This window comes from Salmo salar, chromosome ssa15 (genome assembly GCF_905237065.1).
Source record: "Salmo salar chromosome ssa15, Ssal_v3.1, whole genome shotgun sequence".
In the NCBI taxonomy this organism is placed as follows: domain Eukaryota; kingdom Metazoa; phylum Chordata; class Actinopteri; order Salmoniformes; family Salmonidae; genus Salmo; species Salmo salar.
The window spans coordinates 46,259,384-46,284,659 of NC_059456.1; the positions used below are offsets into that span (position 1 = coordinate 46,259,384).

General features: G+C 43.9%; 1 protein-coding gene across 2 annotated transcripts in view; it reads left to right on the plus strand.

The window, feature by feature from the left end:
• Positions 1-25,276, plus strand: part of btbd7 (BTB (POZ) domain containing 7) — a 125,643-nt gene that overhangs the window by 74,081 nt on the left and 26,286 nt on the right. For both annotated transcript variants that reach the window (XM_014145060.2, XM_014145062.2), the window contains exon 3: positions 2,356-3,489. In XM_014145060.2, the coding sequence (XP_014000535.1) occupies positions 2,356-3,489 (1,134 nt within the window). The remainder of the gene's footprint in view (positions 1-2,355; positions 3,490-25,276) is intronic.

The window sequence follows — 25,276 nt, forward strand, 5'->3', positions numbered from 1 at the left end:
CTAAGTAATTAAAATGCCCCTACATCTTTCATTTTTCTTCTGTCTATTCTACAATGTAAGGTGATAATTACTGTCCGTCTTCTCAACATATGCTAACTGGTAGAGCATCTAGGCTACAACACAATAAGATCAACTCGAACTGCAATGATTAGACTACTTACCTCCGCAAACTCGCTTTGCCCTTTCTCAAAAGCGCCTCTGTATTTTGGCACCTCACCAGATCCAGTCCATGGGAATATTTACATAAGGCCAAATCTACACGAGTTGCTTACTAAGAAGACAGTGAATGTTCCTGAGTGGCCAAGTTACAGTTTTGACTTAAATCTGCTTGAAAATCTATTGCAAGACCTGAAAATAGTCTAGCAATGATCAACAACCAATTTGACCAGGCTTGAAGAATTTTGAAAAGAATAATGGCAAATGTTGCACAATCCAGGTGTGGAAAGCTCTTAGACTCGCCCACAGCTGCCGAAGGTGCTTCCACAATGTATTGACTCGGGTGTGAATACTTATAGAAATTAGATTTCTGTATTTCATTTTTAATACATTTGCAAAAAATACATTTTCATTTTGTCATTATAGGGTATTGTGTGTTGATGGGTGAGGAAAAACAATCAAGTTTAATACATTTTTGAATTTAGGCTCTTTCATAGTCATCATCGATGAAGTGCTTACTACACACACATAGATTGGCAAGATTGTCTGTAGGAGTGTTTCATCATATTTCCTTCTGCATCTGTCTGTCTTTCAATTGAAAACAGTGACATTTTGTGCCTTCCCTAGATATCTTGTATAAAGTGCAGCCAGGTACCCCCTCCTATAAAACTCACATCTGTGACGTCAACTTCCAAGTAAGGCCATATACGTCAGAGTTGCCCCATGAGAGCACATATGCAGAGCTGTTACCCATCTCCACTGTTGCAGTCAGCCACATGAAATAATGATAGAAAATAATTGCAATCATTTTAGGTGGAAAAGTACACATTTTTTGGCTCAAAACCAATAGTACTTTTGATAAAATATCTAATTGAATTCATCCACAATTTGCAGATTTCTTAATCGTTCTTTGACTGACAATGGAGCAAAGCTACCAGTGCACAAAGAGTAACGTGACCCGTTTTTGTAGCTTTCCAGTTCTAGACTGCAGGGAGATAGAGGGGGTGAAGGCAAACACCTAATTATACTGAACACAAATATAAATGCAACAAATTCAAATTCAAAGAGTTACCCTTCATAGAAGGAAATCAGTCAATTGAAATAAATAAATTAGGATCTAATTTATGGATTTCACATGACTGGGCAGAGGCGCAGCCATGGGTGGGCCTTGGAGGGCATAGGCCCACCCCCTGGGGAGGCAGGCCCAGCCAATCAGAATGAGTTTTCCCCACAAATAGGCTTTACTACAGACATAAGTACTCTTCAGCACCCGGATGCCGGATGTGGAGGTCCTGGGCTGGCGTGTTTGTGAGGCCGGTTGGACATATTGCCAAATTCTTTAAAACAACGTGGAGGCGGTTTATAATATAGAAATTAACATTAAATTATCTGGCAATAGCTCTGTAGGATATTCCTGCAGTCAGCATGCCAATTGCACGCTCCGTCAAAATTTGAGACATCTGTGGCATTGTTGTGAAAAAACTGCACATTTTAGTGGCCTTTTTATTGTCCCCAGCACAAGGTGCACCTGTGGCAAAGGAGAAATGCTCACTAACAGGGATGTAAACAAATTTGCCCACAATTTGAGCTAAATATGCTTTTTATGTAAATGAAACATTTCTGGGTTGTTTTATTTCAGCTCATGAAACATGGGACCTTTGCATGTTAAGTTTTTATTTTTCTTCTGTACAGTTTCAAAACATGGAATCACTTGGGACATTTTGGTTTTTAGGTAAACTTCCGCTTTAATTGTTACCCAGAAATTATTTCAAAAATGGTTAATTGGACCTTTTAAATAAGATTGTTAGTTCTAAGAAGACAATCAGCAAATTAAAATTCAGCAGTTTTTTTGTCATGGCATGGGGCCCCCATTGATTTTGTTATAATGTTTGAGTCACTCAGATGGAACACGGCATAAACCATGGCAAAATGTGTAGAATAGCAGGAAATTGGCTTTAAAGGGGCAAAATTTGACTCTGTGGCCAAGAGGGCCTCTATTTTTCAGTTGGAAACTTTTTTTTTTTTACCAGAAAAAACCCAGAGTTAAAAAGTTGATTATCGTATCTCAGTCAGGGAGTTGCCCTAAAACCAACATGAATTATAAGTTGGCTCATCATTATTTATTATTATTAAATCTCATTCGTAAACCACTACTCTGTTCCTCACCCACCGATTCTGTATGTTACTGTCTCCTTTCAGGGACATCCTCCTATGGCTCCCAGGGCTATGGAGGAGAGGGGAAGCTCTACAGCCTGGAGTCCGGCCCCGAGAAGCCCCAGGACAAGAAGAAGAAGAGCTCAGGCCTAGCCACGCTCAGGAGGAGATTCATCAAGCGCCGCAAGTCCAGCCGCTCGGCCGACCACGTGCGACAGATGCGTGAGCTCCTCTCAGGTTGGGATGTGCGTGACGCAAACGCCCTGGTTGAGGAGTACGAGGGCACAGCGGCTCTCAAGGAGCTGAACCTGCAGGCGGGACTGGCGCGGGCTGAGGCCCGGAGCCTGCACCGCGACCTGGCCGCCCTCTACCAGCACAAGTACTGTACGGACGTGGACCTCATCTTCCAGGATGCCTGCTTCCCTGCGCACCGCGCTGTGCTGGCTGCCCGCTGCCCCTTCTTCAAGACACTGCTGTCGTCATCGCCAGGCTACGGTGCTGAGGTGCTCCTGGACGTGGGCACGGCGGGCATGGACGCAGCCATGTTCTCGGCACTGCTGCACTACCTGTACACGGGCGAGCTGGGCCCAGAAGTGGATGCGCGGCTGCGGAATATGGACGTGCTGGTGCGCCTGAGCGAAGAGTTTGGCACACCCAGCTCGCTGGAGGAGGACATGCATGGCCTTTGCGAGCACATGTGCTTCTACGACTCACTGCTCAGCTTCTCATCTGACTCGGAGCTGGTGGAGGTCTTCAGTGCCGGGCCAGCTGTTGGGGTAGCAGCTGGAGGAGGAGGGGGACCGGTCATCCAAGGACCTGCGGACGAAGAGCTGCGCGCCCACAAGGCGGTCCTCTCGGCCCGCTCTCCTTTCTTCCGGAACCTCCTGCAGCGGCGCATCCGCACCGGCGAGGAGATCACAGAGCGCGCTCTGCAGACGCCCACGCGCATCATCCTGGATGAGTCCATCATCCCCAAGAAATATGCCCGTGTCATCTTGCACTGCATGTACACAGACGCTGTGGAGCTAGCACTGGTGTTGAGGGGAAGCCCCTCGGCGGGGAGTCTGGGGGAGGTGCAGGCCCTGGTGGCCGGAGGCAGGGGAGTTGCCAGTCGTGCTGAGGAGGCAATGGAGCTCTACCACATTGCCCTCTTCTTGGAGTTCAGCATGCTGGCCCAAGGTGAGTCTCGGAGCCCTGATTTGCTCCCCTATGTTTCCTGTTCGCTCACCTCACCTTTTGTTTACCTCATGAATTCACAAGCTTTTTTTAGAGGGAGGATTGGGGGGCTGGGAACTGGGGAAGGAGCGGCTGTTGTAGCACTCCATGCAGTGATTAATGTAGTAAAGGAATTCCCTGTAGCTCTTAAGTCAGATGTTAGCACTTTCCTTCCATTGTGGCTCCTTTTGGAACCAGTTGAGATCCAACTCTTCTTTAGGGAGGAGGGAGTGCAGAGTTTCAACATGTCTCGACGTTGCAATCTCAGTGGACGTTGTTGTTGCCTATGTTTTTTTTGAATGGCCTCAATGGTCAGACAAATTGTACAGGCTTGATGGACATCTCCTTAAAGAGTTTGGGTTTCAATCAATCGTGATGTAGCTTTGTGTTTATGACCCACTTGGAAATAAATCTAGGTATAGACTGACACACACACACCTTTTTGGCATTGGAAGTAAACACTTAGGCTAAGCATTGTGATTTCTGAATAAGGCATATCTCCTCTTATTCAAAAAGCTGGTTGAGATTTGATATGAGAGATGTGCCTTACGAGAATTGATTAGTCAGGGAGGAGGATTTATAGTTATGTGAACCTCCTCCAGCGGCAGGGTAGCCTAGGGGTTAGAGCGTTGGACTAGTAACCGAAAGGTTGCAAGATCGAATCCCCAAGCTGACAAGGTAAAAATCTGTCGTTTTGCCCCTGAACAAGGCAGTTAACCCACTGTTCCGAGGCTGTCATTGAAAATAAGAATTTGTTCTTAACTGACTTGCCTAGTTCTAAATGAAGGTTAAAAAAAAACCTTGCCAACATGAATGATGCTTAATCCAGTGCAGGTTTGATTTAACTCATTTCACTTTATCCATGGATTTTATTTTTGTTGTTTATTTACGGAATCCACCAAGACCAGCACAGACATGCTGTCCCTGACATTTTGAGGTAGACAATGAAACGTTTCCCTAGAAAGCATAAAAAATAAGTGTTGCTTTCAGGTCACAGTACAATCACTGCCGATCTCCATGCAAGGATTCAGTTTGCCTGTGTCCGCCCACCTTTCAAGCCTCCCCGTCAGCATCGATAGGTAATGGATATCGATCGGATGGTGCCCTGTAAGCTTTTCTGATGTTTTCTCCTCTAGCTTTTGGTTTTCAATTCGAAACATCCCATTCTGCTAGTGACAGCAAGGCTAGGCAAAGCAATCATTTGTCATTACATGAATTTATGGATTACTTCAGTTTTTCACTTTCTCAATGGAACGTTTTAATGTGTCATAGTACACACAGTTGTGTTTAAGGAAGGTGGATGACAGGGCAGAGTTATGGGTGCAAAACAAGACGTCAAGAGGATTGTGGTATTTGTCCCTCCACAAAAGAGTTAATTATACATTTACATTTTAGTAATTTAGTAGATGCTATTGTCCAGAGCGACTTCGTTGGTGCATTCACCTTAAAGCTAGAATCCTTAGTTGCTACATCCATTTTTAGGACCTATAAATTAATGCTATATAGGCTACCCATTGATTATTGAAGACTATAATTTAAATGCCTCATGAGCTGTACCCAGTCACAACCCAAAATATGTTTGTTATACTCCAATGTTTGTAAACAAAGTAAATATAAACAAAAAGTGTAGCTATAGCCTCAAAACATGGTTAATACTATAATGTTGATATCATTGATGGTCAGTCCTTGCATAGCTCTCACTTTGAATTTGAGGGGTTACTTTTCTCCAGGCCCATCCTCAGCATTTTACCAAAACACAGGTGGGGTGACCGCTTTATTGTTAAATCAGGGATTCCAGCTTTAAGATTACGAGGTGAGACAATCCACAAAGTTGTAGTACATTTTCCTCAATAAAGAAGTTATCAGCAAAGTCTGCTAGTATAGAAAAAGACTTGCAGTTATTTTTTTTTGGGGGGGGGGGGGGACTGAGATGTCTTATTTAAGATACTCTTTGAAGAGGTAGGGTTTCAAACGTTTTCAGGAATGTTAGGGATGTGACAAACTGACAATTTTCCAGCTGCATTGTGAATTCACAACGCTGCTGCCAGTAACGGTTTGTGTCTCAGTGCTTCCCTTTCAGATGGTTCAGCACTGTACCGGTTCTACCATTACTGTACCTCAATTCCACCTCCCAAAGTTAGCATTTCATTCTTAACTTAAAGCATTACCATACAGGACTTCGCTGGTGTCCTTGCCTTTCTCTGCCTTTTTTACAACTGTTGACGACAATGTCATAGTCGTAGAGAGTCGACTTCAAAATAATGAATTCCTTGCACGTCGTCTCCTATTTTCCCATTCAGTATTTTTGGAACAGAGGAGACTTAGTTGCCATACTTCCAAGAACACAAACACTTGCATCTAAGCTATCAAAGGACAGAGAGAGGCGAAAGGGGCACAGTATAGGCAGATCTACCACCAGGCACACAGTCAGAACTGTGCACTAGGCCTATCTAATGGCTTGCAGTGTCTCACAACTTCAGTAAAGCAGGGCCTATCATTTTTTAAATGTATTTAACCTTTATTTAACTAATCAAGTTAGTTAAGAACAAGTTGTTATTTACAATGACAGCCAATGACAGATGCAGTGCCTTAGACCGCTGCGCCACTCTGGAGCCCTTTTCAATGAATAGGCTAGGATATTCTACACGCAACAGACCGAAGACTGAGCCAGCATAAGAGGGAGCGGTGGGAGCAGGCAGAGTCGTGCGCCTATGTCTTGGTAATCTGTATCTCGCAATGTCTTGTCTTGCATGCCTCGCAGCTAGGGTGTTATCAAACAGGCCTTCTAGTTGAGTCTAGAAAAAAACGGTCGGATAGACTCACGCTATGATCAATTAAGGCTGGGTGGTACACCGTATTTTACGATATACCGGTATTAATGCACAGGCTGGTTTGGGTTTTTACTTAAGCAATAAGGCCCGAGGGGGTGTGGTATATGGCAAATATACCATGGCTAAGGGCTGTTCTTATTGCCGACGCAACGCGGAGTGCCTGGATACAGCCCTTAGCCGTGGTATATTGGTCATATACCACAAACCCCTGAGGTGCCTTATTGCTATTATAAACTGGCTACCAATGTTATTAGAGCAGTAAAAATAACTTTTGTCCTACCTGTGGTATACGGTTTGATATACCACGGCTGTCAGCTAATCAGCATTCAGGGCTCGAACCACCCAGTTTCTAATTTACCTTTTATAACGGTATTTGAATGTTTGTTTTGTTAAATGTCGTATGCTGTGTATAATGTCAATTTTTACAGTTTACTTTGCTATTAAGGTAATTTCTCTCCGCTCTCTCTCTCTATGCTGTGTTCCACACAGATCTAGCCCCGCCCCCTGTCACTCAAGGAGCGCATTTGTTGTTGCTTGACCACAAGACACTTGCGTTCAGTCTGCATGGCCAATGTAGCACAAGCGATTTGCTTCTATTAGTTTGTGTTTCTTACATCTGCAAACAGATAGTTTATCTTTACTTAGCAAGTTGGGCCTAAATTTTGTTAGCCACTAATCGCTAGTTAGCTGGCTAGGTAGCTAGCTAATAAATGTACTGAGTCAGAGCAAATGTAACTCGCTATACAGCCTGATAATACAAGTGATGGTGTAGACCTAAATCAGCATGTGTGTGCAACAGTGTCTTCTAAATCAAAGAGGAATACGCAAAGCATGAATATGTTAGCTACATGAAGTAGCTATGTGAGCATTCAATGTAGCCAAAGGTTGACGCTCCAGAGCGTCAGCTAAATTACTAAAATGTAAATGTGTAGGGTCCCCCCAGGAAACACTTATCAACACTTTGGTTCTTACCCTGCCACAATAACTCCTCCCTGTCATTTTCATTCATTGTCATTTCAAACCACACTATGCAAAGTGCTCGCTATTATATTCTAACTATAGAATTCATTATTTTTCAGTTCACCTAAGTGTTTTGCTCTAAATCGCAAGTCAAATTACAATTGCAACATTTGGTTAAAGATGAGGCCTAGAATGTTTGCCCATATCGTGCAGCCCTACGTGGCAGTGTGGAAATGATCTCAAGAGTCCAGGAAATGCAGAAATTGCTGATAATAGTTTTTGGTTGAATTGAACAGTATACAACAATCAGAATGTTTTGTGGACACCTCACATTATCTCATAATCATGGGCATTAATATGGAGGTGCCCCCCCCCCCGCTGCTGCTCTGTGCAGGCCAGTCAAGTTCTTCCACACTGATCTCGACAAACCATTTCTGTATGGATCTCTCTTTGTGCACGGGGGCATTGTCATGTTGAAACAGGAAAGGGCCTTCCCCAACTGTTGCCATAAAGTTGGGAGCACAGAATCGTCTAGAATGTCATTGTATGGTGTAGCGTTAAGATTTCCCTTCACTGGAACTAAGGGGCCTAGGCAAAACCATGAAAAACAGCCCCAGGCCATTATTCCTCCTCCACCTAACTTTACAGTTGGCACTATGCATTGGGGCAGGTAGCGTTCTCCTGACATCCACCAAACCCAGATTTGTCTGTCGGACTGCCAGATGGAGAGGTGTGAGTCATCACTCCAGAGAACACGTTTCCACTGCTCCAGAGTCCAATAGCGACGAGCTTTACACCACTTCAGCTGACGCTTGGGAGTGCACATGGTAGTCTTAGGCTGCTCCGACATGGAAACCCATTTCATGATGCTCCCGACGAACAGTTCTTGTGCTGATTTTGCTTCCTGCAGTTTGGAACTCTGTAGTGAGTGTTGCAATCGAGGATAGACGATTTTTACGCGCTTCAGCACTCGCCGGTCCCGTTCTGTGAGCTTATGTGGCCTACCACTTTGCGGCTGAGCCGTTGTTGCTCCAAGATGTTTCCACTTCACAATAACAGCACTTACATTTGACCGGGGCAGCTGTAGGAGGGCCAAAATTTGGTGGCATCATGTGACTGTGCCACGTTAAAAGTCACTGAGTTCTTCAGTAAGGCCATTCTACTGCCAATGTTTGTCTGTGGAGATTTCATGGCTGTGTGCTCAATTTTATACACCTGTCAGAAACGGGTGTAGCTAAAATAGCCAAATCCACTCATTTGAAGGGGCGTCCATATACTTTTGTGTATATAGTGTATGTGTTGCTACCCTTGGGTCTCGCACTACCCATAAAGCAAATCTTTAACTTTTATTATTCAAAAACATAAAATACAGTCAAAAATGTAAATATTGTGATATGATATTTTGGCTACATCACCCAGCCCTATGATCAATTCTGTTCTGATTGGAACTTCTGTTTCAAGCTCTGTCTTTATACTTATCACCCTTGAAATCCCCCCATATTCACATCTCCATCACACAAATGAGTGTGTGTGATCTAGATGTGAATATTAAGACCTCTCTTAATCTTTGCTGTTGGATATGTCTCCTCAGGTAACAGGTTGTTAGGTTTTTGCTGGGACCAAAGCAGCCCACCCTCGGCTATAGATGAAGTGCTTTCAGCCCAGCCTGCTGCCACAGCCAGCTGCTTTGTCTCAGCCACTCACCCATCACACTGTCTCAATAGTGTGCTAATTCAGTGTCTTTCTATTCCAATTTTGTTTCTGACTCCAGGTGTCTCATTTTGTTGCGCCTTTCACTCATCGTCTCATTGGCATCTCACAGAGGTAGAATCTGGGCAATTAGACGCTGAGTGAGAAAGGGACTCAGACAGACATAACCCGCGGAGCCACAGTCTCACTCAGCCGCTGTCAAACTGGGTCTCATTGCTGCCTCATTGAGTACCTCACTGTCTGTCTCATTGTTTTGCGCTCTGCATGCTGTCGGCTACATCTCAATGCTGTTTTGCAGCATCTCATTCAGTTTCATCCTTTCACTAGAATCTGGAGTCTCTATAGAGAGATGTCTCACTGGACATTTCTCCCTGAACCAAAACCTCTATATACGGTTGTTTGTGACTGATGTACAAAGGAATAGTCGCCGTGAATGGCTTTTCTTTGATGTTAGTTTATAGTAGCTGACTGCACACTACCATTTCACTTCAAAACCGTTATCAAGCTCTTACAGTAACTTCAAATGACATTTAATCTCCCATTCAACGCAAGTGTTTGCTCTCCAGGGTCAGCCTTAGTTGTCATAAAGAGCTTTCGATTTAGTGGTGGCTCATTCAATTGACAAAGCAAAACCCTGGTGTAGCTTCATGAGGAACATTAGGCAGCTCCCAACTGCACTTTCATATCACCTGGGTAAATGTGCTGCACATGGTTACAAAGAAATGCACATAAACAAATTGCTCATGTCGTAGGCTAATCGTCATAGTCAAAGATGTAGGGTAAGCGAACCTACAGTATTAAGCCCTCCCCAAAAATCTGTGTGACATTTCAAATACAACTAATTCCATGACTTGTTACTAGCAGTTTGCATGTTAACCATGACTATCTGATTTCCAACATAACCAAATGTGTTACATGTGTTCATGACTACACCACCTGTGAGAATGCTATGAAAGGCAATAGGTACTAAGGTATGAATGAATTGATGCTTTGAGTATAACACAAATCATGTAAAACTAGTAGTTCACTGCTATATCTAAACTGCTCCATTGGTTTCCCAGCTGGCCTGGAAAGCACTGCGTGGAGGAGGTCTGGTCAGTCCACGATTTCTCAATGTTGACGCCGCTAGACTTGTAAAATGTTAATTGGGCACTGGCCATTGGAAGCCAGTAAAGTATGACAAAATCACCTAACGCAACATCAAAGTTATTTTTCATGGCTATCACCCAGAAAGCTGTCCATATGGATAAGATCGGATGGTGACACTACTGAAACTGTTGCTTCAAAAAATATATAATACAGTACCTATAATACAATACCGATGAAGCGAAATGAACAAAGCAACAAAGATGGGCTACAGTGGTGAACTATCTCCAAAAGACTGTTCGAGCAAAGGCCCAATCGTATCTGGGAACCACTTCACAGGTTCATCTCTAAAGGGAGCAGAACTTTTTTGAACGAAGCACACCAGTACGCCGACTCCTCTTAGCAGATGGATAATCACCCCCACCCCTGGCCATCCATGTTGGAATGAGTCATGGATCTAAATTGCCGAGTTCTCCCCCCGCACCCCTCAGCGTGTGAGATGAACTCACGCTCAGCAATCTGGTCAGTTTGGATAAGGCTCGATCGATGGCCCCCGCTCTGGCGGCAGCGCCAGTCTATCACTGAATTGCCCAGCGTTAAGCATTACGAGTCAGATTAACTGAGAGCGAGTCTCGGGAGACAGGTGGGATCTCACAGAAGCTAGGGAGGAAGTCAGTGAGAGCATGTACACTGAACGGTGAATGCTTGGTGCTTTACAGATTAGCTCAATTGGAGAATGTGCGTCGAGCCGAGGGAGAGCTCTGTATTTCTTTCAACAGGTACTCAGGAAGAGAAGAAGCCTTTCCTGAAGAATGATAGATGGCCCATGAAGACTTAATACTGTATGCTAAGTCTTAGGATTACTACTGTCATCTCTGTTAATTGCCCTTAATTAAGGTGGGGACATTTTAATTCCCAAGTTTGTTGTAGATTATTAGGAACACTGTCCATGCTGAAGCCAGAGCAGACTGTGACATGAAAGACAAAGTCACTCTTGAGGAAGTATCAGATAAAATAAAGGTATCCCACGTTTTTATTTTACTACTGGATGGACTTCTGTGTTCAATTATAATCGTCATTATGTAAGAACTTCCATCTCTGTCTCACTGCCTACACAATCCAGTTGTGGTTACACACATGCGCGCACACAAACCCATGCAAAAAAAAAATCATGCAAACACACTCACTAAGAAGAATGATTTAGCACCTGCATGCCGAAAGCCTCCCGGACAAAATGGAAGTTGTGACCTCTGACAAATGGAACCACTGCGTAACTTTAACACCGGTGTGGCGCCTTGCACGCAGTTAGATGGGCAGGGATAATTAATGTGTCTGCGGAGCCCAAGCCCAGTTTCTACAAACCGGGGGTAGTCGGCCTCCAATTCACTCAGCACAACGAGGGGGATCATTATTACACTTGTTCAATACACGACGGCGCCAATGTCAGCCTCCTCGCCAGAACCTGATGTTCTGGCAAGGAGATACCTTGTTGTAAAACGGGGGCAAGTCTGGCCCTGGAGGGAGGATTCTCTCATCCGTCTGTCACACAAACCACTCACCACCCATTTCGCACCAATCTTCTATTCCTTTATTGGAGAAAAGTGGGAGATTTGGGTTGCTTTAAACGTTGCCTCGTCTCTCATCTTAGTTGGAAAGCTCTGATTTTGTTATGACAATGCTAATCGATATCTTATAGTTGTGTAGGCACATCCATTATTTGACCATCAAACGTTCACTTGTTTTCACACATGCTCACTGTAAAGAAGGAGCAATGTAAAGAGACTAGAAGTTTGGTTTGTTTGGAGGACATTAGCAGTGCTGAAAATGGATATCCTATCTGCCTGTAATAAATATGCCATTGCATATTTTGCACACAGTTTAGTGGAAACCATTTTTAATAGATTCCCCCTTTCAGAAATCTGGGCCTCTGTCTGGATGTCGTCCTTCCTGTCTAATCAGGAGACTTATCAGACATGGGGCATCAGGGTCATCATTTATAAATAACTGTTGTGTAAGTTCCACACCAAATATCTGGGGTGCCATTTCTGAAAAGAATGGGTTCTTATAAAAAATATTGAGCTTTATTAACTTGGCATACACAATACATATGCATGCTTCCCATTATAAATCCAACCTGTCCAAAAAAATCTGCATTTTCAAGCCGCAGACCTTCAAGAAATCTGCGTTTTTTTAAAAACCATTTCACCTGTTATATCGAAGGTAAACATTGTTTATTTTTTTACATTTTTGCTTCAGTAGAGTGATCAGGGGCATGCAACTATAATTTTCCTTCACATTAGTGCAACACATTTGGCAGAAAATAGCTTCATTTTCACCAGATGACAACAGAAGTGCAATACTATTTGGCTGGCAGTCACAGGTAAATGAGCTTACAATGAAAAAGCAAGGTATTTTTTGCAAAAAACGATGCATGGCTATCATATTTCTAATATTTATCATAGAATGTAGCCAGCTACATTTCCTTATGTTTTGCTTAAAGTTAATCTTGCATTTTACCAGAGAAAAGTTGCCTACACCAAGAAAAGTAGCTACACATCAGAGCGCTGTTAGAATGCCTGTTTATGAATTCTCATCCAAGTGGAGAAGTGCAACTGAAGCACAACATTAGTCTGATGCCGAGCAGAAATTATTTGTTTTATAATATTTTTTTGTATTTTTCCCACTCCAGATACAAAGTATGCATACCAACAACAACTTAGACGCACACAAACAATGACTACATCTCATCTGCCCAGACCCGCATGCTCACACCCCATCCCTAGTGCCTGCATTATTGTTTGCCACATGGCCAAGAACAGCTCAAATAAGCAAAGAGAAATGTTAGTCCATCATTACTTTAAGACATGAAGGGAAATCAATACGGAAAATTCCAAGAACTTTGAAAGTTTCTTCAAGTGCAGTCGCAAAAACCATCAAGCGCTATGATGAAAGTGGCTCTCATGGGGACCGCCACAGGAAAGGAAGACCCAGAGAAACCTCAGCTGCACAGTACAAGTTCATTAGAGTTAACTGCACCTCAGATTGCAGCCCAAATAAATGCTTCACGGATTTCAAATAACAGACACATCTCAACATCAACGGTTCAGAGGAGACTGTGTGAATCAGGCCTTCATGGTCAAATTGATGCAAAGAAACCACTACTAAAAGACACCAATAAGACGAAGAGTCTTGATTGGGCTGAGAACCATGAGCAATGGATGTTAGACTGGTGAAAATCTTTCCTGTATAGTTAAAGTGACTATGCATATACGAAAAACAGAGAGTAGCAGCAGCGTATAAGAGGGGTTGGATAGTCCGGGTAATCATTGGTTACCTGTTCAGGAGTCTTATGGCTTGGGGGTAAAAACTGTTGAGAATCCTTTTTGTCCTAGACTTGGCACTCCAGTACCGCTTGCCATGCGGTAGTAGAGAGAACAGTCGATGACTGGGGTGGCTGGGGTCTTTGACAATTTTTAGGGCCTTCCTCTGACACCGCCTGGTGTAGAGGTCCTGGATGTCAGGCTGCTTTGCCCCAGTGATGTACTGGGCCGTACGCACTACCCTCTGAAGTGCCTTGCGGTCGGAGGCCGAGCAATTGCCTTACCAGGCAGTGATGCAACCGGTCAGGATGCTCTCGATGTTGCAGCTGTAGAACCTTTTGAGGATCTGAGAACCCATGCCAAATATTTTCAGTCTCCTGAGGGGGAATAGGCTTTGTCGTGCCCTCTTCACGACTGTCTTGGTGTGTTTGGACCATTCTAGTTTGTTGTTGATGTGGACACCAAGAAATTTGAAGCTCTCAACCTGCTCTACAGCCCCGTCAATGAGAATGGGGACGTGCTCGGTGCTCCTTTTCCTGTAGTCCACAATCATCTCCTTAGTCTTGGTTGCGTTGAGGGATAGGTTGTTATTCTGGCACCACCCGGCCAGGTCTCTGACCTCCTCCCTATAGGCTGTCTTGTCGTTGTCGGTGATCAGGCCTACCACTGTTGTGTCGTCTGCAAACTTAATGATGGTGTTGGACTCGTGCCTGGCCATGCAGTCGTGGGTGAACAGGGAGTACAGGAGGGGAGCACGCACCCCTGGGGAGCTCCAGTGTTGAGGATCAGCGTGGCAGATGTGTTGCTACCTACCCTCACCACCTGGGGGCGGCCCGTCAGGAAGTCCAGGATCCAGTTGCAGAGGGAGGTGTTTAGTCCCAGGTTCCTTAGCTTAGTGATGAGCTTTGAGGGTACTATGGTGTTGAACGCTGAGCTGTAGTCAATGAATAGCATTCTCACATAGGTGTTCCTTTTGTCCAGGTGGGAAAGGGCAGTGTGGAGTGCAATAGAGATTGCATCATCTGTCGATCTGTTTGGGCGCTATGCAAATTGGAGTGGGTGTAGGGTTTCTGGGATAATGGTGTTGATGTGAGCCATGACCAGCCTTTCAAAGCACTTCATGGCTACGGACGTGAGTGCTACGGGTCTGTAGTCATTTAGGCAGGTTGCCTTTGTGTTCTTGGGCACAGGGTGGTCTGCTTGAAGCATGTTGGTATTACAGACTCAATCAGGGACATGTTGAAAATGTCAGTGAAGACACCTGCCAGTTGGTCAGCACATGCCCGGAGCACACGTCCTGGTAATCCGTCTGGCCCCGCAGCCTTGTGTATGTTGACCTGTTTAAAGGTCTTACTCACATCGGCTTCGCAGAGTGTGATCACACAGTCGTCCCGAGCAGCTGATGCTCTCATGCATGCCTCAGTGTTGCTTGCCTCGAAGCGAGCATAGAAGTGATTTAGCTTGTCTGGTAGGCTTGTGTCAATGGGCAGCTCGCGGCTGTGCTTCCCTTTGTAGTCTGTAATAGTTTGCAAGCCCTGCCACATCCGACGAGCGTCGGAGCCGGTGTAGTATGGTTCAATCTTAGCCCTATATTGACGCTTTGCCTGTTTGCTGGTTCGTTGCAGGGCATAGCGGGATTTCTTGTAAGCTTCCGGGTTAGAGTCCCGCACCTTGACAGAGGAAGCTCTACCATTTAGCTCAGTGCGATTGCTGCCTGTAATCCATAGCTTCCGGTTGTGGTATGTACGGTGAGTCACTGTGGGGACGACGTCCTCAATGCACTTATTGATAAAGCCAGTGACTGATGTGGTGTATTCCTCAATGTCATCGGAAGAATCCCGGAACATGTTCCAGTCTGTGATCGCAAAACAGTCCTGTAGTTTAGCATCTGCTTCATCTGACCATTTTTTTATAGACCGACTCACTGGTGCTTCCTGCTTTAATTTTTGCTTGTAAGCAGGAATCAGGAGGATAGAGTTGTGGTCGGATTTACCAAATGGAGGGCGAGGGAGAGCTTTGTACGCGTCTCTGTGTGTAGAATTTTTTTCCCTCTGGTTGCACATTTAACATGTTGATAGAGATTTGGTAGAACTGATTTAAGTTTCCCTGCATTAAAGTCTCCGGCCACTAGGAGCCCCGCCTCTGGGTGAGTGGTTTCCTGTTTGCTTATTTCCTTACACAGCTGACTGAGTGCGTTCTTAGTGCCAGTATCTGATTGTGGTGGTAAATAAACAGCCACGAAAAGTATAGCTGAGAACTCTCTAGGCAAGTAGTGTGGCCTGCAATATATCACAATATACTCTACTTCAGGCGAGCAAAATCTAGAGACTTCCTTAGATTTCGTGCACCAGCTTTTTTTTTACAAATATGCACAGACCCCCCCCCTCATTTTACCGGAGTGTGCTGTTCTATCTTGCCGGTGCAGCGTGTATCCCGCTAGCTGAATATCCATGTCGTCATTCAGCCACGATTCCATGAAACATAGGATATTACAGTTTTTGATGTCCTGTTGGTAGGATATTCGTGATCGTACCTCGTCTAGTTTATTGTCCAATGATTGCACGTTGGCGAGTAATATTGACAGTAACGGCAGCTTTCCTACTCGCCTTCTGCGGATCCGGACTAGGCATCTGGCTCTTCGTCCTCTGCGTCGCTTCCTTTTGCGAATAATTGTGATGTCTGCCCTGCGGGGTGTTTGGAGAGTATCGTGTGAGTCCTGCTTGTTGTTGTTGTTGAAAAAATCTTCGTCTAATCCGAGGTGAGTGATCGCTGTCCTGATATCCAGAAGCTCTTTTCTGCCGTAAGATATGGTTGCAGAAACATTATGTACAAAATAATTTACAAATATCGCGAAAAACCCCACATAATAGCACAATTGGTAAGGAGACCGTAAAACGGCGGCCATCTCCTCCGGCGCCATTTCCATATGTGTTATTTCATAGTTTTTATGTCTTTGCTATTATTCAGAAAAACCCTTGAATGAGTAGGTGTGTCCAAACTTTTGACTGGTACTGTACATATTACCTCAATTACCTCGACTAACCTGTGCTCTGCACATTGACTTTCTACCGGTACCCCCTGTATCGGCTGCTCTTTAATTATTTGTTACTTTTTTTTCTTATTTTTTTTCAAACTGCATTGTTGGTTAAGGGATTGTAAGTAAGCATTTCACTGTAAGGTCTAAACCTGTTGTATTCAGCGTATGTGGCAAAGCATTTGATTTGATTTGAGCGTCTGCTAAATGACTTAAGTGTCAAATATGACCCACCACCTGGATTCGGTTCTATGTAGCAAAAAGTGCTTTTACATTGGATAAATGGTACTGTATTTGTTTTTTATTTGTAATAAATGTTTTTTTTTTTTACTGTAATTATGGGGTATTGTGTGTAGATTGATAAGGGAAAAATGTATTTAATAATAGATTTTAGAATAAGGCTGTAATGTAACAAAATGTGGAAAAGTCAAGGAGTCTAAATACTTTCTGAGTGCACTGTACATACACATGCATCTACAGGTTTTGGAGTGGTGCTGGGGGCTGTTGTGTGGGGGTTTAGTGCCTTGCTCAAGGCTACAGCAGCAGGTAATGGCATTTTGGATTTGATACAAGCAACCCTCTGGTTGCTATCTCAATTCCCGCCACGTTTTTCACGTCGGACCCAGGATTCCGGTTGCTGCAACAATATACTGAACTTAAATATAAACGCAACATGCAACAATTTCAAAGATTTTACTGAGTTATAGTTCATATAAGGAAATCAGTCTTAAAATAAATAAATTAGGCCCAAATCTATGGATTTCACATGACTGGGCAGAGGCACAGCAATGGCTGGGCCTGGGAGGACAGGCCCTTCCACTTGGGAGCCATGCCCACCCATTGAGGAGCCAGGCCCAGCCAATGAGAATCGTTTTGTCCCCACAAAAGGGCTTTATGAGAAATACTCCTCAGTTTCATCAGCTGTCTGGGTGGCTGGTCTCAGACGATCCCACTGGTGAAGAAGCTGGATTTGGAGGTCCTGGGCTGGTGTGGTTACACGTGGTCTGCGGTTGTGAGGCCGGTTAGACGTACTGCCAAATTCTTTAAAACAATGTTGGAGGCGGCTTATGGTAGAAAAATTAACATTAGGTTATAGAATGCTAGTGGATTTATATTAAGGAACAAAGTGAAAACCGCATCGTTGTCATCAATTGCTGCATGTGTCTTGTGGTCGAGGAACAAAAATTGTGATCCTTGAGTGAAAAGCGGCATGGAGAGAGACTCAAGTAGCGGAGTAAACTCAAAAAAATGTACGTTACACATGGTGTCACGTTTAACAAACCAAACATTCAAACCCCCCAAGGTGTCGAAAGCATTTCACAGGGATGCTGGCCCATGTTGACTCCAATACTTCCCACCGTTGTCAAGATAGCTGGATGTCCTTTGGGTGGTGGAACATTCTTGATACACACGGGAAACTGAAAAACCCAGCAGTGTTGCAGTTCTTTACACAAACCGGTGCGCCTGACACCTACTACAATATCCGTTCAACGGCACTTAAATATTTTGTCTTGCCCATTCGCCATATGAATGGCACAAATACACAATCCTAGTCATATTAACCCATGCTTGTTGTTGGGTCTTTAGATCTTCCCTCTTTCAACATTTCGGAAGGATATTTTCGTCTGTCATATGAAACCGCTTGCATTTGTGGTGCACTTTTGAGAATGGTGTTTTCTCACTAATTGCATTTTGGAACATTTGCGCTTATAGCCTACTGCCGTGTGCGCATTGCTGTGCTTATAATGTGAAGAAGTATCCTAATAGTTTATGAAAATATTAAGCTAAATGTTCTGATCTGTTGCATCAGCCACATTTGTTTTTTGATGCAGAGTGGTTGTATTCATTTGGGAACTATCCCAGAGTATGTTTTGGAATAGTTCTTTCTCGCACAGAACGACAAGCTGACCAATATAATAGGTCAACGTTTGTACTATGGGGGATAGTAGATTGACATAAGCTTGTGATTTGGCTGTTTGTTACTCATCTTGTTGGCTGACAAAGTAAATGTGGACAGTTCTAGTATGCACCTCGGAATTCGATAAGAAGAATGTGCGCCATTGCATCCCCGACGTGTCTGTCTTCACTTGTAGCCTACTGCCCAATGTCCACCAGATGCATATGCGTTTTGTTTTGCCAGATGTCTAGCGCGCATTGTGTACAGGTCCTTGCGACATGGGGCTGTGCATTATCATGCTGAAACTTGAGGTGATGGCGGCAGATAAATGGCACGACAATGGATCTCAGGAGCTTCTCAGGAGCTTCTCACGGTATCTCTGTCCATTCAAATTTCCATCGATAAAATGCAGTTGTTCATTGTCCGTAACTTTCTCATACCATAACCCCACCGCCACCATGGGGCACTGTTCACAACGTTGACATCAGCAAACTGCTCGCCCACACAAAGCATCTGCCTGGTACAGTTGAAACCAGGGTTCATCTGTGCAGAGCACCCTTCTCCAGCGTGCCAGGGGCTATTGAAGGTTAGCATTTTCCCGCTGAAGTCGGTTACGATGCCAAACTGCAGTCCGGTCAAGACCCTGGTGAGGATAACAAAACATGTAGATGAGCTTCCCTGAGTGTTTGACAGTTTTTGCAGAATTCTTCAGTTGTGCAAACTCAGTTTCATCAGCTTTCTGGGTGGCTGGTCTCAGACGATCTCACAGGTGAAGAATTTGAGAGAAATAAACTTCTGTTTCAGCTCATGAAATATGGGACTAACACTACATGTTGCGTTTATATTTTTTGTTAAGTGTATATTCAGCCCAAGAGCACAGCAGCCACTTTGGCCGTAAGGCAAGGATTTTTTTAGAGGGCTTTACGGACATCGATGCTGCTGGGACATTCGAGGCCTGGTCATGTGTACTAGCAAGGCTGAGGTCCAGGTTTCGAGCCTCTGAATGAGCTGTATCAGGAGGAGGTGGTACTCGCAAAGCAAGCAGTGTGACGTCCTTTACGTACACATGGTCTGACTTTTGTGTAGAGGTGAGCACATTCTCACGCCAACTTCAGTATTTATAAATGCCAGCTTTTGCGTTAAAACTGCACATGCATGTTTTGGAGTATATTTTGTGCATGTACACAATGTTTATAAATGAGGCCCCAGGAGAGTGGAATGTCTGGCCAATCGGTGACATGAATAAATTGCGGAATTGACAGGCAAATGATGGCAAACAAATTGCACCAGAGAGAAAAGAAAACAAATACCCTTTCAGGTTCTGAGCAGACTACCTCTACAGTAGATGCTTATGTTGGTGTCTTAATTTCCGTGCTGCTGTTTTGGAAGAAGCACATTTTCCATTGGCCTACAAACAAAGGGTGGAAAACCCCGGACTGTTCAGAGTCGTCGTCTTCGAAAAATCTACACAACAAGGCCATGCCTCGAATGCAGAAGAACGGGAACAAACTGCACGGTACAAAGAGAGAGTAGGGGGAATTGTCAATTGGAAAACGGGGGAGAATGAATAAATAAACAAGTGGTCTCATCGGTTGCTGTCTCTTGCCTGAGTTGAGCTCGTGAGGATAACGTTAAGTGGCACCCTTCAGCCGGCCGAGCTGGTGGGTTCAGTAGTGCAAATGAGAAGCAGCGCCGGCGGGCCCAGACGCTGTCACATCGCCACGGAGACACAAAGCAGATACTTTTTTTTTGCCACACTACCTCCTCTCCGCCTGGGTCCTCGGGCACCTTAAAAATGCATTACTTCTCGAGGGGGAGGGAGGGAATCGCCTACTTCCGAGGTTTCCGTTTTTGAATGCATCTTGGCACTCAAACATAAAGGCTTGATGCTTTTTAGTGCATGTTAGAATAGTAGAAATGTGATTGTGCATCAAAAGTTTTTCTCTCGTTATGTCAGTCACTGCTCACTCAATTAACCCATGTCAGTTAAAACGTTTTAGATTGGTAAATTAGTCTAGTGGCTAGCCATCTAAACTTAGTAATCATGGTCGAATTACCAGTCGGGGCACCCCTTTGATTTTGTTAGTCAGTCTCCCTCAGATATCATATTAAAACCTGCAAACATGTCTCTCCACCCTATGGAAAAATGTGTAGAATGTCAGGAAATTTGCTTTAAAACAGCACATTTTCCACTTCACCCCATGGCAAAATTTGAGGAATTGCAGCAAACTTGCTTAAAAATGGCAACACGGGGGAAGATGCACAAGTGGGTAGGCAGCCCCGCGTGCAACTGCAGCCTCTCATTAGTTCAGATCGGTTTAGAAGAAATGTTTGTTTTGGCATAGGGCCCCAAAATGAGTAAGTGTGAGAACTTGAATAATCCATGAACCCCAACAAACCAGAGTGCTCTCTGGCTTCTCTTAGGGGTTGGGTTGGTGGTGCTGTCAGCAAGGAAAGATTACCAAGATTCAGAAATTGGAAAGGATGAGGCTTGTAAAATCCTTCTGGGCAATCTTTACCTTACAAGACATTGGATGGAGGCTAATACAGTTTTGTACCCACATTGTAAAGAATGTTAATAATGATGGAGAAGGATCTTTACATTAAAAGGTACACCTCATTTTTCAGGCCTCTCCAAAGCTTCAATAATCGAACCATGCATCAAACCTCCTGTGATGATATACCATTGAAAAGAGATGACAGTAGGTGGCCATCCATACTATCATGGTATTGATTACACATCACAACTCTAGCTTCCTTAAGTTACACACAGCCTCTTAATTCAGTGTTTGTGTGGTTTAAGCTCCGGTTTCCTGAGGGGTGCTATCAGCTAAACTGAGTGCAATGAGACCTTTGTCATCCAGATTTGACCTCTGTGTCCTCTCTCCCTCAGGACTACGCTATCTCTCTCTCCCTCCCACCTTTTCCCTTTACCTTAGTTATTCCTCATGTTATCGTATCTCCATCTCTTGCCTTCTTTCCCCCCTCTCAAATTCATTTTTCATTCCTGACTTTTCTACCTACAGTACAAACCCTTATCATTTGTCTACATCAATCTTCTTTTTTTTTTTTTACCTCTCCTCCCTCCACCCTCTGCCCTTGTTTTGTCTTTCTCTGCTCACTTCTCCCCATTCCGTTTTCCTTTTCCCAGTTCTCTAAAGGTCTCTCTATCAACCCCTCCATCCCTACCTCCCTCTTTTCCCTTGCCCGCCTACAGTATCTCTGGCTCCAGGGTGCAAGTTAGTTAATTAGAGAGCTTCACTTGTTCATGGCCTGATGGATGTATCCATGAATGGGCTTCAACACCTGTGACCTCCACACTTCCAGCCTTCCTCCAGCCCTCCCCGCACCCTTTCCTCATGTTTTCTATGCCCACTTTGCTTTTCCATATGTTTACCAATGTGTAAAATGATCCCGGTACATCTGTCCTGCTGTATTTTACATGGGATGACCTTGCTGCAGGTCTTCCTTTGTAGAGAATTTCATATTGGTGTCAAGGGGAAGGATTGAACAAGTGCCTCATTGTGAACCAGGACAGTGTTGCTGTAGGTATAAGACATTAGTTATCACTTAGATGAACAGATCTTTTTATTTTCATTGAAACTATTTACATACTCTCATAAGGTGCTTCCAATGTCATTTGTGCCGAGTATTTGACCCCATGGTTTTTGGAGCATTGAATAATTTTTGGGTTTTCAAATTCTATCTCCCAGTGACCAGTCATTTTCGATGAAAGGGGGAAACAAGAGGAGACAAGAAGATAACCCCCCCTACTGTGTTGAACTAATGAGAGCAGGGACTGATGGACTGATGCGCTATTCTCAGTACGAGAGAGTGCCTGGAAATGTTGACAAAATACCCTCGGCTAGACCTTATACTGTAATCTAAACTTGCGAACTGGTCACGTCTCGACCGCTACCTCCGGAGGTCGCGGCGAGCCTTCCTCGAGAGACCAATCTCCCAGCCATCAGATGTGAACAGAATTATCTTGTGTAGCCAGATGCTCCTACAGTAAAGATCTTAATAGCAGAGCAATGTTTTTGTCACTCTGAATTAAGCTAACGTCTTAAGGCGCCTTTTGCTTAACTATATCCCATGTAATGATTTGCATTATAGGATAAAACGAGGCCTGGTTTGTTTTGAAATAATTTGCTCAAATTGTAATATAATCCAGATGGCTGGTTTAGCTAACGTTAGCTGGCAATGTTAATTATGTGACGCATAGCCTACATTATTTGTTTAGCTTGCAACCTGGCTCTGTATAATGCAGATTATACTGTATAACGTTTATGCACTTCTGTATTTGAGAAGTGTAGCTAATAGTTTTTGATAGCTAGGCTTGGTGGTAGGGATAGGGGCTGTTACAGTGACCATATTACCGCCACACCGGCAATCAAGAGTCATGACCGCAGTCAAATTCCAGGCTTCTGGGCTTCTCCAAAACTGCGCTGTTATGCCACTAATGGTCGTTAGTAGCCTACCAAACTCGCTAACCGCCAGTCGCTAATGGCCTGGTACTCTGTGTTATATTGTCCCTCTAATCACTTTGACATCAATGCAAATGATGTCAGTGTTCTGACAGGTGCATGATAATGGCCCATTCTAAATCAAAACAAATGTCACACCTATGGTGCATTCAGAGAGTATTCAGACCCCTTGACTTTTTCCACATTTTGTTACATTACAGCCTTATTCTAAAATTGATTTTTTTATATATATATATATATATATATATATAGTTGAAGTCGGAAGTTTACATACACTTTGGTTGGAGTCATTAAAACTCGTTTTTCAACAACGCCAAAACTATAGTTTGTTAACAATACATTTGTGTAAAGTCGGTTAGGACATTTACTTTGTGCTTGACACAAGTCATTTTTCAAAAAATAGTTTACAGACAGATTATTTCACTTATAATTAACTGTATCACAATTCCAGTGGGTCAGAAGTTTACATGCACTAAGTTGACTGTGCCTTTAAACAGTTTAGAAAATTCCAGAAAATGTCATGGCTTCAGAAACTTCTGATAGGCTAATTGACATAATTTGAGTCAATTGGAGGTGTACCTGTGGATGTATTTCAAGGCCTACCTTCAGTGCCTCTTTGCTTGACATCATGGGAAAATCAAAAGAAATCAGCCAAGACCTCAGAAAAAAAATTGTAGACCACCCACAAGTCTGTTTCATCCTTGGGTGCGATTTCCAAACGCCTGAAGGTACCATGTTCATCTGTACAATAGTACGCAAGTATAAACACCATGGGACCACGCAGCCGTCATACCGCTCAGGAAGGAGACGTGTTCTGTCTCCTAGAGATGAACGTCCTTTGGTGCGAAAAGTGCAAATCAATCCCAGCACAACAGCGAAAGACCTTGTGAAGATGCTGGAGGAAACAGGTACAAAAGTATCTATATCCACAGTAAAACGAGTCCTATATTGACATAACCTGAAAGGCCGCTCAGCAAGGAAGAAGCCACTGCTCAAAACCGCCATAAAAAAGCCAGACTACGGTTTGCAACTGCACATGGGGACAAAGATCGTACTTTTTGGAGAAATGTCCTCTGGTCTGATGAAACAAAAATAGAACTGTTTGGCCATAATGACCATCGTTATGTTTGGAGGAAAAAGGGGGACGCTTGCAAGCCGAAGAACACTATCCCAACCGCGAAGCACGGGGGTGGCAGCATCATGTTGTGGGGGTGCTTTGCTGCAGGAGGGATTGGTGCACTTCACAAAATAGATGGCTTCATGAGGATGGAAATTATGTGGATATATTCAAGCAACATCTCAAGACATCAGTCAGGAAGTTAAAGCTTGGTCGCAAATGGGTCTTCCAAATGGACAATGACCCCAAGCATACTTCCAAAGTTAAGGACAACAAAGTCAAGGTATTGGAGAGAACATCACAAAGCCCTGACCTCAATCCTATAGAACATTTGTGGGCAGAACTGAAAAAGCGTGTGCAAGCAGCCTACAAACCTAACCCAGTTACACCAGCTCTGTCAGGAGGAATGGGCCAAAATTCACCCAACTTATTGTGGGAAGCTTGTGGAAGGCTAGCCAAAACGTTTGACCCATGTTAAACAATTTAAAGGCAATGCTACCATATACTAATTGAGTGTATTTAAACTTCTGACCCACTGGGAATGTGATGAAATAAATAAAAGCTGAAATCATTCTCTCTACTATTATTCTGACATTTCACATTCTTAAAATAAAGTGGTGATCATAACTGGCCTAAGACAGGGAATTTTTACTAGGATTAAATGTCAGGAATTGTGAAAAACTGAGTTTAAATGTATTTGGCTGAGGTGTATGCATCTTCTGACTTCAACTGTATATCAATCCACACACAATACCCCACAATGACTGAGCAAAAACTGCTGTTTAGACATTTTTGCAAATGTATTAAAAAAAAAAAAAAAAACATAACATTTGCATAAGTATTCATACCCTTTACTCTAACTCAGATCCTCTCAAGCTCTGTCAGGTTGGTTGGGGAGCATCGCTGCACATCTATTTTCAGGACTCTCCAGAGATGTTGAATTGGGTTCAAGTCCAGGCTCTGGCTGCGCCACTCAAGGACATTCAGAGACTGGTCCCTAAGCCACTCCTGTGTTGTCTTGGCTGTGTGCTTAGGGTTGTTGACATGTTGGGCGGTGAACCTTCACCCCAGTCTGAGGTCCTGAGTGTTCTGGAGCAGGTTTTCATCAAGGATATTTCTGTACTTTGCTCCATTCATCTATCCCTCAATCCTGACTAGTCTCCCTGCTGCTGAAAAACATCCCCACAGCATGATGCTGCCACCATGCTCCAATGTAGGGATGGTGCCAGGTTTCCTCCAGACGTGACGCTTGCCATTCAAGCCAAATAATTAAATCTTGGTTTCTTCAGACCAGAGAATCTTGTTTCTC